This window comes from Gracilinanus agilis, chromosome 6 (genome assembly GCF_016433145.1).
Source record: "Gracilinanus agilis isolate LMUSP501 chromosome 6, AgileGrace, whole genome shotgun sequence".
Classification (NCBI taxonomy): Eukaryota; Metazoa; Chordata; class Mammalia; order Didelphimorphia; family Didelphidae; genus Gracilinanus; species Gracilinanus agilis.
The window spans coordinates 103617834-103633359 of NC_058135.1; the positions used below are offsets into that span (position 1 = coordinate 103617834).

At 34.9% G+C, this 15526-nt stretch overlaps 1 protein-coding gene across 2 annotated transcripts in view; it reads right to left on the reverse strand.

Moving 5' to 3' along the window:
• Positions 1-15526, reverse strand: part of SMIM31 (small integral membrane protein 31) — a 70771-nt gene that overhangs the window by 31617 nt on the left and 23628 nt on the right. The window contains exon 2 of one of the 2 annotated variants that reach the window (XM_044680693.1): positions 2505-2637. In XM_044680693.1, coding sequence (XP_044536628.1) covers positions 2505-2616 — 112 coding nt within the window. In that variant the 5' untranslated portion in view covers positions 2617-2637. Of the gene's footprint in view, positions 1-2504; positions 2638-15526 lie in introns of those variants that run through there. The other variant, XR_006506506.1, reaches the window with a different exon arrangement.

Here is a 15526-nt window from a genome sequence, read left to right on the forward strand (position 1 = left end):
ACCACAGATGATTCATCTTTGGAAGAACATGCTCCCTGCTGAAAATTCCCAGAGGCCTTGGCTCAAAGGTACCCTGTACCTCTGTGAGAGATACTGGCTGTAATTCTGAAATACTTTTCTAATAAATGTGTTCTCTGAGATATAAGGTAGGGACCCACTTTTGATCCTGGTATGGTTGATGACTGACCACAAAGTTATTTAATTAGAAAGCAATTGCTGCTAAATGGTGGAGAATAGATTCAGGAAAGCTTGATCATTCTCTTTCTTTCAATAAGTGTTCATCTTCCTCCTCTGATAAATCTCCCAAAATAATGTCTAAACATGAATATCCTTTATATTACACAAATATGTGGGCATAATATTATAATATATAATAATAATATAATACACTCCATGTAGAATAAAAGCTCTTTGAAGGCAAGTACTGTATTTTAAAAAATCAAACAAACTTTATATCTTCAGAACCTTGAATGCCTAGTGGATTATTGGACTAGATGATCTCTAAGGATTCCTACATTCTAAAACTTTATATTATAAATATCACCTTCATAATGAATGCGGGTTGAAAAGTCCAGTTAAACTTCTCTGGTCGATAAAGCAAAGTTTTCTGAATTTAGAACTTAGACCTATCTACAAGGCTTTTTGATGTTTGTCAGTTATACTGAGACTGAAGTGGAGTTGTGGTGTATTGGTGCTTTTTTCCCCTCCGGATCTTTCAGGATTGTAATATTCTGTCTCAAGTGGCAATTCTCTATTAGTCAGGGAGAAGAATAGGGGCCCTTTCTGAAGGACCAAGTATTTGTATTGAACCATAGCATTTAAAAATGAAAGTAACCCTTGTCGTGATCTAGTCCGAATGCTTCATTTTACAAGAAATGGGGAAAAGTGACTTCTTTCTAAAGAAAAACAGTTTATAGAGTTCAGGATCATAAGACTTGTCTGATCCCATATTTTACAAATATAGCTAATTTCTATGGCAACCAATTCCTTACAAACAACTTTTGATTTGTACTTATCATACTTTATTTTTCCTCTGTATCATCGATGTTTTATAAAATCATTGGACTCTAAATTGTATGGAAGTACACAGAATAAAAATGACATTCTTCTATTGCTAACAAATTTCTTTTAGTGGTACCAAGAAAAACTAGTTGTATCCAGATTGGCAAAACAGCTCTAAATATTTTTCAAGTGGTCTGGCTTTTACTCAATCCAAAGTTGATTTAGTCCAACCTTCCTTCTTTTTTATACATTTATTAGGTAAGTTAATGATTTTTTTTTCATTTATTTGCATTAACTTGGCAAAATGTTTTCTTTTTAAACTGTATTAAAATATAGAGGGCTTTTTCATGTGCAAATTCTCTGATCCTGGGATGGCATTGAGAAAAGAAATTGTATTGTGCTAAGTACAGAGTGAAAGCAAAGTCATAAAGATCTGAATTTATTTCAGGTCCTAAAAATTGTGACATCTGGTTGCTATATAACTTCACAGAGATGATTTTTGCTACCTCCTTGTGCTAAAAATAAAGCTAATCATTCAGATGGCAAAGTGATTTTCTTGAACACAGGTCTGACCAAATTATTTCCTGCCTTTTCCCTTACTTCCAATCAATAAACTCTGTTGACTTCCTATTATTACCTTTAGGAACAAATATTCCTAAAAATATTTTTATTTTTTTAAAACAAAATAATTAAATTTTTAATTATTCATATATACTTATCATATTTATTTTAATTACTTAATATATTATATTTATTTTACTTATATATAATATTATGTATAATATAATATAATAAATAATAAATAATTATTTGATAATTAATTAAAATTAAAAAAAGAAAAGAAAAAATTCTCTTTGGGTTTTAAAGACCTTTGCCACCCTGGCTTCTTTTTCTTACCTTTCCAATCTGAGACTTTATTCCCCTACATGTATTTTACAATCTAGTTGATGTTGGCTTCTTTGATATTTCCTGAATAAGATATTCTTCCTCCTGATTCTGTTATTTCCTTGGCTATCCTTTATATCTGGAATGCTTTCCCCACTGGCTTCTGATTCTTGAAATTCCTCAAGATTTAGCTTAAGACCCACCTTCTGTTGAAAGACTTTCACTGTCATAGTTTCCTACCCCATCCTCCCCAATTGTCACTTTCATGTAGTACTAATGTCTTCTCTCTGAGATAATTTTTATTGATATTGTAGGTATCTCGTTATACAGTTATTGTTATTGTTATTATTATTATTATTATTATTATTATTTTACATACTGTCTCTTCCATTATAATATAAGTTTCTTAAAGGCAGGGACTTTTACAATAAAAAAATTTAAAAAAAAAAACTTTTCTTTGAATCCTCAGCTTTTAGCCTTGTGCCTGTTACAGCCAAAGCTCATGAAGCTTTGCAGACTAGCTCCTGAGCAAAGGAAAGGGATTGGGATGGAGAACAAGGAGGAATTATGAGAGGCATCTCATAGTTATATCTTTCACTCATAATTAGCCCAGTTACCTGCATTTGTCTTCTCTGGATCACTGTAGATGGAAGCCAGAGTGAATAGGGAGAAGACAACAAAAGCCAGCAAGATGAAGGCCACTTCCAGATTGGTGAATGGCGACTCCATGAACCCTAAGAGCTGATTGGCCTACAATGGAAAACAAGCAATCAACTAATAAGCAGTTGTTAAGAGATTATTATGTGCCAGCTCTGTGCTAAGCACTGGAAAAGCAAACATTTGCTTGGTACATGGACATCTAGAGTGAGTTCACAAACAATTGCTTATTTTGGTGCCTAGGAGGATATAAGATCCTGGTCAGACTTGTTGAATGACTTATGTCATTCAGTAAATAATCCTGCTTGGCTTAGACAGAAAAAGAGACTATCCTTTCCTTTGGAAACTTAGCATATTTAAATTTATGCCTATTCCAGACACTTAGATATTTTGTTTTTATTTAGTTAATGCTTCTAGTGCACAAACGTAAAGGTATTTTTGCCATATGATAGTTTCACATAGGGGTTGATGGACAGATCTCTGGTGAGAATAAAACATGTGAATAATGCATAAAAATCTAAAATACATATATGGGGTGGGCTATTCACCACATGTCACAAATGTGTCATCATGTAGCTTAAAAGGAGTAAGGATGGCTCTTTAGCATCTTCTTCCCCTACCATTCTCCAAGGGAGACTATTTTTTGCTAAGAGGGGAAGAGGAGGTTGGGGCCAGGACCTTGGTCATTCTGCTTTCCTCAGAGAGAGATGGCACCAGGCGAGAATCCTATCTCTCTGTCCCTTAAATAGTATTAGTCTAAGGGAAATGCTTTTCAGCTTCAACCTAAACATCTGACCACTATTTCTTACTCTCTTACTCTCTCTAATTGGAAAAGAAGGACCCTAAACTTTAAATCCAAGGCTCGATTCCCTTCCCATCTAATACCAGATCTACAAAGAACACACAAAGCAATAAGAAAAGAAACCCATTTATACAAGTAGATAACAAAAAAGAAATAAGAGGAAGGATACATGCATTTGTGTATATATATATATATATATGTATGTATGTATGTGTATATATGTATAGACACACACACATACCAGACAATACAGAATGAAAGAACTCTAACTAGGAGCAAGGTAATTAAGTTCAATTAAGAGTGAGGTCCCAGATCTTATCCAAGGGGAAATTCCCTGAATTCTCTATTGTAGCAAGTTGAGGATAGAGACATGACAGAGACTGTTAACTCCTCTCATATCAGCTTTTTCTCAGAATCAATTCTCTCTTCATTCAAGTGGGATTGGCACCATCCATCTTCTCTCTTGAAAACAGATGCCTCAAAAGATTCAAAAGCCCTGAAAAGATTAAAGGGTCTCTCTTCTCTCACATTCTAGAACTCCATCCTATCTCTCACGCAGCCAGGAAGCATTGATCTCCACCAATGATGAGAAAGTCCCATACCAATGGGCTTTGGGACTTGGGTTTTATACACACACGTGCACACACACACACATAATAATAATAAATAGTCAAGATAAAATGAATTTATGTATATTAGCATTCTGTTAAAAGTAAATATTGCCATCACTTCGCTGATAGAGTCTTCACACCATCAGTTTCTTCATTAACTCTGCATATTTAGAATATACTTTCAATTTTGATAATAGTATTGGAGTGCTACTTAGTATGCTCTATGACTTTTTTGAGCCAGATGCTAAAAAAAACTATCTGATATATTAAAAATTTTGCCAGCTCTGGATGATTAAAAGGCAGAGTATTTTCTTTTACTTAAAAATATTTTTAACATTCTTTTTTTTTTAATAAACCCTTAATTTCGGTGTATTGTCTCATAGGTGGAAGAGTGGTAAGGGTGGGCAATGGGGGTCAATCAAGTGACTTGCCCAGGGTCACACAGCTGGGAAGTGGCTGAGGCCGGGTTTGAACCTAGGACCTCCTGTCTCTAGGACTGACTCTCACTCCACTGAGCTACCCAGCTGCCCCTTAACATTCTTTTAAAAAAATTGTGTTCCAAATTCTCACCCTCCTTCCAGTCTTTCCTCCACATATTAATAAGGCAAACAATATAGTAATTATATATGTGACATCATGCAAAACATAATTCCACTTTAACCATATTGCAAACATAAAAGCAAGAAAATAAAGGGAAAAAACTAAATTTTTGTTTGCATCAGAAGTTCTCTCCATGGTGGTGGATAATATTTTTTATTATTTCTTTGGAATTGTCTTGGATCACTGTATTGATCAAAGTAACTAAATCTTTCATAATTAGTCATTTTTATAATACTGCTGTTATTGATGATCTCTTGGATTGGCTTACTTCATTTTGCATGAATTCATATGGATCTTTCCAAGTTTTTCTGAAACTGCTTCCCTTGTTATTTCTAAAGCACAATAGTATTCCATCTTAGTCATATACTATAGCATGTTCAGCCATTCCCCACTGATCGACATCCCCTAAGTTTGTAAAATTCTGTTGATTTTCTTAACTTCTTTCTTATTTATTTTATAGTTAGATTCATCTGGTTCTGAGAGGGAGACGTTGAGGTCCCTCATCAGAGTTGTCATACTATTTCCTCATGTAGTTCATTTAACTTTTCTTTAAAGAATTTGTATGCTCTTCTTTTTTGTGTATGCATGTTTTAGTATTAATGTTACTTCACTGTCAGTGGTACCTTTTAGTAAAATGTTTTTTTTTCTAGCTTGTCTCTTTTAATTAGGTATACTTTTGCATTTCCTTTGTCTGAGATCATGACTTCTGCCACCAATTTTTTTAACCTCAGCTAAAGCTTAATAGATTCTTTTCTAGTCTGTTATATGTTCTCTCCTCAATTTATTTTCCAGGTCAATTGTTTATTCCCAGTTCAAGTTTCTTCCTATTTTTCATTCTTTTGATGTTGTTTGTTTCTTAATGTTTTGTGGAGTCATTATCTTCCATGTTCCCTATTCTACTTTTTAAGAGATTGTTTTCTTCAGTGACCTTTCCTTCTCCCTTTTCCCATTTGGCCAATTCTGCTTTTTAAGATGTTATTTTCTTCATTGTATTTTTGTGCCATTTTCCCACCCTTGACCAAGCTGTTAACTTGCTCTTCATAATTTTCTTGTGTCACTCTCATTTTATTTCCCCATTTTCCCCTCTATCATTCCCATTTATTTCTTGAAATCTTTCAGGAATTCTTGTGGACTTGTGTCTAACTTTCTTTTCTTTCTTTCATTGTAGGCTTTGTTTGCAGTTTTTTCATATTGTTCTGAGTTTATGTCTTGATTTTCCTGGTCATCATAATGACTTTTTATGATCAAATTCTCTTTTGATGTTGTTTTATCATGTTTGTGTTGGTGTTTTCAGAACTCATTTTGGAGGTCTGTAAGTTTTTGATGCTTCCAGGGTGGTGTTATTATCAGAGAGGTATGACCTTTGCTCTTCTGGTCTGTCCACTTTACTCAGAAAGGGCTTCTGGTCTTTATTCAGGGAAGGCTCCTATGCCCATATAGCCACTAGTTCTCCTTTCTGCCCTTAACTTTGACCAGGTCCCTGGTTGACCAGGTTCATCTGCAGCTGCAAGTTCTAGTTCTGATTTCTGCCCTAGAACTATGACCAGGGCTCTTGCTCCCTTGGCTCCCTCTTGGCTCTCAAATTCATATAGTTCTTAGTCATCCTGGAGCTGTGACTCAGAACTCTGTATGGGCCATAAAATTGCCCAAATAATGTCTGGTCCTGTACAAATTTCTTTATGATCCATTGTCTGACCTCCTTATTATCTTTGTGCTGAGGATTTCTGAAGTTGCTCCTGCCACTGTCTCAGCCACCTCAAGGTCAATAGAAGGCTCTGTTGCCCTATGTCCTCTAGGCTGCCCCCTCCCCTCATGCCACATACTTTTCTTGCTCACTTCCTAAGCTGTCTTGGGCTAGAAAAATGTCTCAACCCATTCTTTTGTTAGCTTTGCTATTCCAGAGTTTGATTTGATACCTTATCTTAAATATATTTGAAGGGGAATGTTGGGAGAGTTTTCTGGGTTGCTGCCTTTACTTTGCCATTTTGGCTCTGCTCCTTCTCCCCCTCCAATATTTTCAAAGATTATAGTATCACCTATCATAGTGATGATATAGTTTTTATTATTCAAAATGACTAAATCCAGACTCCCCAAGACCTAGAATTGTCAAAATGTTTATAGTTCGGATGTTTCTGGCACTTTAGTGGTTGTAACCAATGCATTTATTTAAAATAGCAGTCCCATTCAGTTGAGGACCACAGTGACAAAGGATACATAGGAGTGTTTCATTTGATGCCCCACATATATGATAACATTAACCTTCAGAGCCAAATTTTCTGTCCTTATTCAATGAGATACAATCCAATCTGACTTTGGAAGAGAGTGAGAATCTGTAAACTAATTAAAGGATATCTCCCTCACAAAAAAATGGAGGCTGTACCATGGAAATGACAGAATAAATTTTATCCCGATCAGATATGCAGACTAGACATTGTTTAAAAGAGTATGCCAATGCCTCATTTCAATTTCTTATCCACCCCTTTTGGTACTAGGGTACCATTATTCAGTCATCATACAGGCATGAGATTGCCATTTGTTTTCCATTTCATTGGAATTTTTACAGACAATTGCCAGGAGGCTACCTGTAGACAGGAACAAATGTTTGATGCTACTATACCTTTGTCTCTAAACTCACTCTTCTGAAAGCTACTTTAGTAAATGGCAAAGTCTTCTATCTGAGGAGCACTCTTGATTTTATTTCTCTTTGTTGCTAAGAATGGTGAAAAAAAACCCAATCCAGATTAATTTATGCCAGAAGTCTCATTTGATGAGCTTCCTGTACTGTATTTTCCTCTGTAACTAAAGGTGAAAAATCCATCTTCTCTTTTTATAAGGAAGTTACAAGGCCTTGCTGCTGGCTTGTTGGGAGAGTTGTAACCATTTCTTGGCATCCTTTTTAATTGTAATAATAATAATGCCAACTAACATTTATATACTGTTTCCTAACATGCCAGGCACTATGCTAAGTGCTTTACAATAATCTTATTTGGTCTTTACAACAACACTAGAAACCAGGTGCTATTATTTTTCCCTTTTCACACATGAAGAAAATGAGGCAAACAGAATTGCCCAAAGTCACACAAGCTAGTAGGAGTATGAATCCAGTTTTGAACTCAGGTCTTCCTGACTTGAGACCCAGTGCTTTATTCAGTCACCCATATACTTCAAGCTCTATTCAAAAGGATACTTTTGATGACCACACTTTTTAAGATAAAATAAGATACAGGGTAATATAAATTATTTAACATATCTATTTTCTTCCAGGGACTAAATTTAGACCAAAACATGGTCATATTAGTTATTTCATCCCTGGTAGAACTTATAATGTGATATCTCTAGGTAAGAACAGGTATTCTGCTTGGACTTCACCAAAATTCACTGTTTTTGCACCTGGAATTAAGTAGTGAGTATCTTCTTTTTTCCATTAAAATGTAATCCTGCCCAGACAACCACATCAATCAGATTATCTAGCATTTTACTCAAAGATACTGGGGATTCTGCAACTGTGGCTAAGTTATCAGCATAAGCTAGGACATTATATGTTTCAATACCAAAATGATACCTGAGACCATATATTTATAACTAATTTAAGATGTTTTTTAGTTTTTTAAGTTTTTTTCCAAAATGTTCCTCTATACCTGAACATACTCTCACTCTTAGAAGCTCTAGCCTCCTTCAAAGCATACTGTGGGGGGCCATTTCCTCCTTATACCTCAGTTTCCTTCATCTATAAAAGATGGGATAAATTGGATTCTATGTTCCCTTCTGGAATAATAACTATGCTGTTATCTGAAAGTAGTTTTTTCTGATTTCCCCAATCATTATCACTTTTATCCTTTTGAAATTATTTTGTTTTAATTAGTAGTAATTAATTACTTCAGTTAAAGCTGAATCCTGAAATCTTTTATATGAAGTCTTTCCTTTCCTCTCTCTCTCTTTTTCTTCCCTCCAATGGCTATTGGTCTCCTGCCTGAATTATCTTGTGTTCAATCAATTTATGCTTAACTCAAATTTATTTTGTATTTATTTGTATATGTCATCAGGAGTCTCTGCCAAAGAATGTAAACTCTTTGAGGGCACAGTCTCTTTCATTTTTCTTTTAGTATTCCCTAACACTTAATACAGTGCCTGGTATGTAGTAGGCACTTAATGTTTGTTGACCAATGGATTATTTGTGTTCATGTTGTATCCTTCAAAAAGAATATAAGGTCCTTGAGAACAGGGGTGATTGCATTTGAATCTTTGTAACCCCAGCATCTAGCATAGTGCTTGGTATTTGATAGGCCCTAAATGAATATTTATTGAATTAAATTGACCTAAAATAGATGATATTTTATTTCAAGAAGAAAAAAATCTGGAATTATTAAAATTTGTAAATCATAGATTGACTAGTTAAGAAATAATTCATTTAAAGAGTTTGGAATGAGGGGAGGGAGAATTCTTTTGGTTCAGATACTAGGAAGCACATAACATCTCCTGCTAGCAGGGTGGTAAATTTACAATTGAAGAATGTGTAAGGCAAAAACCTCAGACCCCAGAATTGGAAAGCCAAGTCCGAACCAAAGATAAATATTATCCTAGCAATTCATCCCTGAAAACTTCCATGTCTGGACCTAACATAACAGTTACTCTAAAGAACCATCATTAGACATTTAGAAAGCCAAGTACAAGCCATAACTCATAGTATCATTTAGTTGGGATTTCCAGCATGTTTATATTGAGCCCATTCTTTAGTCTTTACAGAATCACAGAATCTCTCTCCTGTCTACTTTTCTAACCTAATTCACATTACTATCTCTTAAGTGCTTTGTTTAAGACAAATTAGCCAATTTGATGTTTCCTATACAAACATTCCATCTCTCATTTCCATATCTGTATTACGGTCTGTGCCTAAAACAATTTCCTTTCTTCATTCTGTATCTTCTTCTATGTTGCCTCTCCAAGCAGAATGGCAGAGACTCTCATTTTGTTCTTGTATTCCCAGCTCTTGGAAAAATCCTCAGTATATAATAGCTGCTTAATAAATCAGTCAGTCAAGAAGCATCTATTATATACTTGCTATTTGCCAGACACTGTACTAGGGCTACAATGAGAGACAAGACAATTCTTGCCCTTGAAGAGCTTATAGTCTAATGCAGTGATGGACAAACTATGGCCCACAAGCCAGATGCGGCTCCCTGAAATGTTCTATCTGGCTGTGCAACATTCACATTCTGAAGAATACAGTGAGTAGGATACAATACAATAAAACGTTGAAAGAGTTGCCTTAGAAACAGACTGACAGATGAGCATTTCCTTTCCTTTTGCCCCCTCTTTAAAAAGTTTGCCCACCACTGGTCTAATGGATTAATAAATACTTGGTAAATCAAATTACCGAATTTAGTTTTCTTTCCATCCTCTATATTTTGTTTATAATGTTGATAAATAACAATCAGTAACTTGGATTGAAATTCAATGCATAGTGTTCACATAACTAGGATGCTATTGTTTTCTAACTTTTCTGCTAGACACCTGATGGCCCTGGGATGGCTTTTAGCTTATTTATGACTTTTGATGAACCCACACCCTTAGAATGCATGCAAGCTATTCTAGTAAAAGGGTAACCAAAGGAATCAGGTTCTAAAGACAAACGGGAATGGATTTTCTTGATGAGGTAGAGTAAGGTAGTGTGAGAAAAATGTGAACAGTATTCTGATGGCTTTCTCAGCGACTATAGACCGTATAAGGTCTGCTTATTTCTCAAAGCCTGGATAGATACGGATTTTTTCCTCCTATAGTGTCGTGTTTCTGAAACCCAAGTTATGAGTCTGTGATCAGGGACAGGATCAGTTAAATCATTCTGGCACTAATGGCCTGGGTGGATTGGTATTTAAGATCACTCTGGCAGTAATATTGGAAGTTAGCTGATATTTAAATCACCTTGGCATAAATAAGTGCGATTTAGTGCTTTGCTCAAATGCATGAGTACCCTGAAAAGGGAAAGGGGTTTGATACAGGGGTCTTTTGTTTCTTGAGAGTAAGTCAACTTGGCATTGGCTGTTGCTCAGAGGCTTTGTAGTTATGTATGTATACAAACATACCCACACTGCATGCACATATCTATACACAATATATGTGTAGACATATCCGTATATATATTTAATAGAAGCATATTTTGTTTGAGGTTGTTTTATGATGGTTTCAATGTGCGTCTTATTGTCTTTATAGCTAGTCTCAAATTAGATTTCTTTAAGGGTGGTTGTGAGGTTTTATAGCAGCCTGAGACTTGTCTTTAATCAGAGATATCTCCCCCGTCCTGGGGGGAACATCCCTGTAGAGCTTTGCTGGTGGAGTTTTAAGGCAGCCATGAAAATCCATACTGGCCCCAAATGCCTCAGGGTGAAAGGAAAATCTGGCAAAAGACCATGAAAGACCATTACTTATAGACTTAGAGAAGCTTAATGCTTGATATTTTTTCTGATCTGTTTTTGCTTAGTTTTCATAGGGGAGCCATGTCATTTCACAGCCTCACTGTCTTTCAAGGTCCATTTTGTCTTACTTGCCGCCCTTGACCAAGATCAATTATACTGATCTTCCCAATTAACTTCCATATGAAAAATATTTTATTAATGCCTTTTATTTTTACACCATGGTCATATATCCCACCCCATTCCCTTCTACTAAATCTTCCCTTATGATGATGAAAAATGGTTAAGTCAAACAAAATCATCTAGTGATCACACATCTGAAGTTGTGTATCAATTCTACTCCCATAGTTCCTTACCTCTTTACTGAGAGGAAGGAAGTGTGTTATTTCATCTTTTTTATTTTTATTTTTGAGACCCAGGCTGCACAGAAGAGTTTGAGTTTCTTTTAGTATTGGTTATGACAATATTATAATCACGGAATGTGTTGTTCTCTTATTTGCTATCCATTTTACAATCAATTAGTACAAAGCAGTACATATGAAATGTTTTATGGGTAAATGTCTTATTTGCTCAGTGATACTATAAGGTACTGGAGGATGGGGACTATTGCTTAAATTTCTTTTGTAACCCTTATACACTCTTTGCATATTGCTGTTTCTGGATTAAATTCTGGAATTGGAATTTGTTATCTACTGCTAGATCTGCGGGCCTAATGTGAACAATTCACTTTTGTATATACTTTAATGTTTCAAAGCAATTCTCTCACAACCACCCTAATGTGGCAGATTCGGAGAGGTGGTTTGCTCAAGTTCTAACTGTAAAGGAAGTCTCTTGTTGAGGAATAAGGAGGGATAAATTTGGATAGGCAAGTTGAAGCTAGTTGTTAGAGACTGACTTCCAAGATGAGTTTGGACCAAAAAGCAATAAGGATTCTTTGTATATATATATTTTTAGTAAGCATGTCTTAGGAAGACTGATTGAGCATCTATCTATGTAGGGCAAATTGAAGAGTAGTCATGGAAAGGGGAAATAGATATTAGAAAGAGAGAGACCAATGAAGAAGCTAAAGCAGAATTCAGGAGTGAAATAATAAGGTCCTGGACTTACATGTTGATAGTTAGAATAGATAGGAAAGGATGAAACTGAGAAATCTTTTGAATGAGGGATATACAACTTGTTGATTGACTGGATTTATCAAAATTAAAAGAAATAAAATGAGCCTTGGATATTGCTTAAATATATCAAGGAGAGGAGGAATGTAATCAAATCAAATAAAAATGTAATAAAATTATTAGAAAGATCTAGGAAGTAATGAGAAGAATGAATAGTTTATAGGTACATCCAAGATTCTGCTTATAGTTACTACTCAGAATGCTTTCCTTCTTCGCCTTGGCTCACATAATACCTTCTGTGGAAGATGTTTCCTTGCCCCCCCCCTTTTTTTAACAGTTGCTAGTTCTTTCCACTCTAAGATTAGCTAAGAGATACTTTGTATGGATTTCATAAATTCCTATGAATGTAGATATTTTTCCCCTATTAGAATCTCAACTATTTGAGGGCTAGGACAGTTTTTGCTTTTATTTTTGTATTTCCAGCCCTGAACATAGTGCCTGACACAGATTATATGCTTGATAAACAATTGCTGATTGATATCTTAGATTAGTGATTCCCAAAATGGGTGCTACCACCCCCTGGTGGGTGCTGCAGCAATCCAGGAAGGCGGTGTTGGCCACAGGTGCATTTATCTTTCTTATTAATTGCTATTAAAATTTAAAAAAATTAGTTTCCAAGGGGCTAAGTAATATTTTTTTTTCTGGAAAGGGGGCGGTAGGCCAAAAAAGTTTGGGAAACACTGAATTACATTGATCATCAATTATAATTTAATCATTTTGACTCTTTCCATTCTTTACCATAAGGAGTTAGTTCTCTTTGATAGAGAAATGCAAAACAAAATAATAAATTTGCAGCTCTGCTTTCTCCCCATTGTCTCTTATCATAATTCTATTTACCCCAACAACATCCCTATCCCTTCTTGGATCCTTCCCATTATAAGTCATTTTTTTTTATGGTCAGAGTCAATTGTGAGCTTTATTACAACAGAATTTATCCTCATGAAGGCACCATGATTTGTTTTTTATCATGTTAGTAAATTTCAACTATACTTTCCATGATGAGATATTCAAAATGCTTACCTTTACCTGGCTTCTCAGAAACTCAAAAACATTTTGAGATCTTTTCAATTTAGGAGTTCCTTCTATTGAAGTAGGTAATCAGCCATCCTGGCCATCAGTAAGAATTTGTGCCCATATTTCCCCAAAAGTTAGCCACAAGTAGTTTGATTGAAGAATTCTGGCTAACTGTCCATCTTTCATTCCTCTGCATTGTCTTATAATTGGCCCATTTCTCCTTGCTTCAATTTCCAGATGACATCTTTGCATGTTTTGAATGTCCTTGTTCGGAATTTCCTCATTAGTTGTCTGTTTCAGCTTTATCATACCACCGTATAACTCTATTGACCACCTTTTGATGCATCATTTTTTACATTCAGGAGATGGACTATTTTTATAAATTTAGTCAGTGTACAATATTTAGTAAACATTTACGCTATTGAAGGGATCACAAAATGTGCTGAGGACACAGAAAAACAGAACCAACCAATTAATAAGCAAACAAAAATCGTACCTCAAGGAACACATATTCTACTGAGGGAGAAAACAAGTAAATAGATACATACTAGACTTTTTAAATTAAGCAATCTGAGCAGGGAAAGACAATATCATTGAGATTACTGAGGGGAAGGAGAAGGAGTGGGAGAAGTCTCTCTAAAATGGAAACATGAAAAAAATATTAAAACTAAGAGGCAGACAAGAAAGAGCAGAGAATTCTGGACATAGGTACAGTCAGTGCAAAGGAACAAACATGAAAGATAATAAGTCATATTTGAGAAACTGTGAGTAGTTGAATCAATAAATTGTTAAGTACTTTGAAAGGAAAAAGGAAAAAGATAGTGTATAAATAGATAATCTTGAACCCTTGGATTCCATCTTCCAGAATTCTTTTTCATTTCCCAGAATCCTTTTCCCTTCATCCTTATATAATGTTTATAAATTTGCTGTAAGCCTGCTCTCTTTCTTTTCTCTTGCCATCATGGCTGGGTTAGCACCCTTTTTACTCTAGCTTTTAATTTTAGTTATTATAAATACATTTTATTAAATATAATACTTAGAATATTTGGATATTAATTGTTAATCTCACAAATGGTAGAAAGGAAGAAAGGGAATTAGTTATCAAGAACATTAAATGTGATTATTTTCTTGATAATGAATGTAAGGCCCAAAGAAATGAAGAGATTTTCCCCAAAGTTAATCAATGGGATTTGAAACCATGCCTTATAGTCCAGATCCAGTATCCTGTTTTCTTTAGTACAATTTCATTCTAAGAAAATAACTAATTAAATTTGAAACCTGGAATTTATAGGTAAAATGAGAAATCAAAGGCAAAGTTGAAAAAAAATACCAGTGAATGTCTGGTGAAGGTAAAATCAGTCTCTCTCATTTCATCTGCCCCATGAACAAGGGGACACTCAATGAAATTGAAAGGCAGCAAATGTGAAACAGATAAAATAAAGTATGCCCTTCTGGAGCACACAGCAGGCCTGTTAAAGTCTATCTTGGGAAATCATTGAGCCAAATAATAGAGTATCAGTGGCCCTATGATTCTCCTCCCTGCCACCTGCAACTTCCTCTCAGTATGGGCTATCTGATTCAGTCTTAGAGATGAGAACCCAGAAGTAGCTATTTGGTACAGATCACTATGTTGGAGAAAGGCTAAGGATCATTTGCTGAACACATTCATCAGCAATTTCTGTCTCTCACCCTCCCTTTCTGAGTACATGGTCAGAAAAGGGATTAGAGGATTGTCTGCTTTCCCTACCATGGTTAGATTTCAACATATATATGGCAGCTTGTCGTAGTGGAAAGAATACTGAATTTGGAGTCAGAGAACTTACATCCAAATGGCATCTCACCCTCTTATAATCCTTGTGACTTTGATAAAGGCATTTTCAATTTTCTGGACCTTAGTTTCAATATCTATAAAATCTGTGGATTTTATTAGATGATGTAGAAGCTCGTTTCTAAGTCTAAATATAGGACCACAGAGAAATAGTAGGATATAAATGTCTTAAGAGTGGGATCATTGTCAGTTTGTTTCCATAATCCCAATGTTTACCATGGTATGAGATGGTAAGTGATATTTAATATAGCATAATATAATGGAAAGAATCTAGAGATTAGAATCAGAATACTTGTGTATATGTGAGTACAAGTGTACAATACACATACATTTCCAACATGTTCTTATGTTTATTTGTATGTTTGTATGTATACATGTATGTGTATTTGCATGCATATACACATAAACTGCATGTGTGCTTTATTTACATATATGTATGATTTGTGTGTTTATATACTTGATATATTTATATATCATATATAGCACACATACATACACATTAATAGCTATGTATAAATGTACACACGTACATTTATATTTGTGTATAC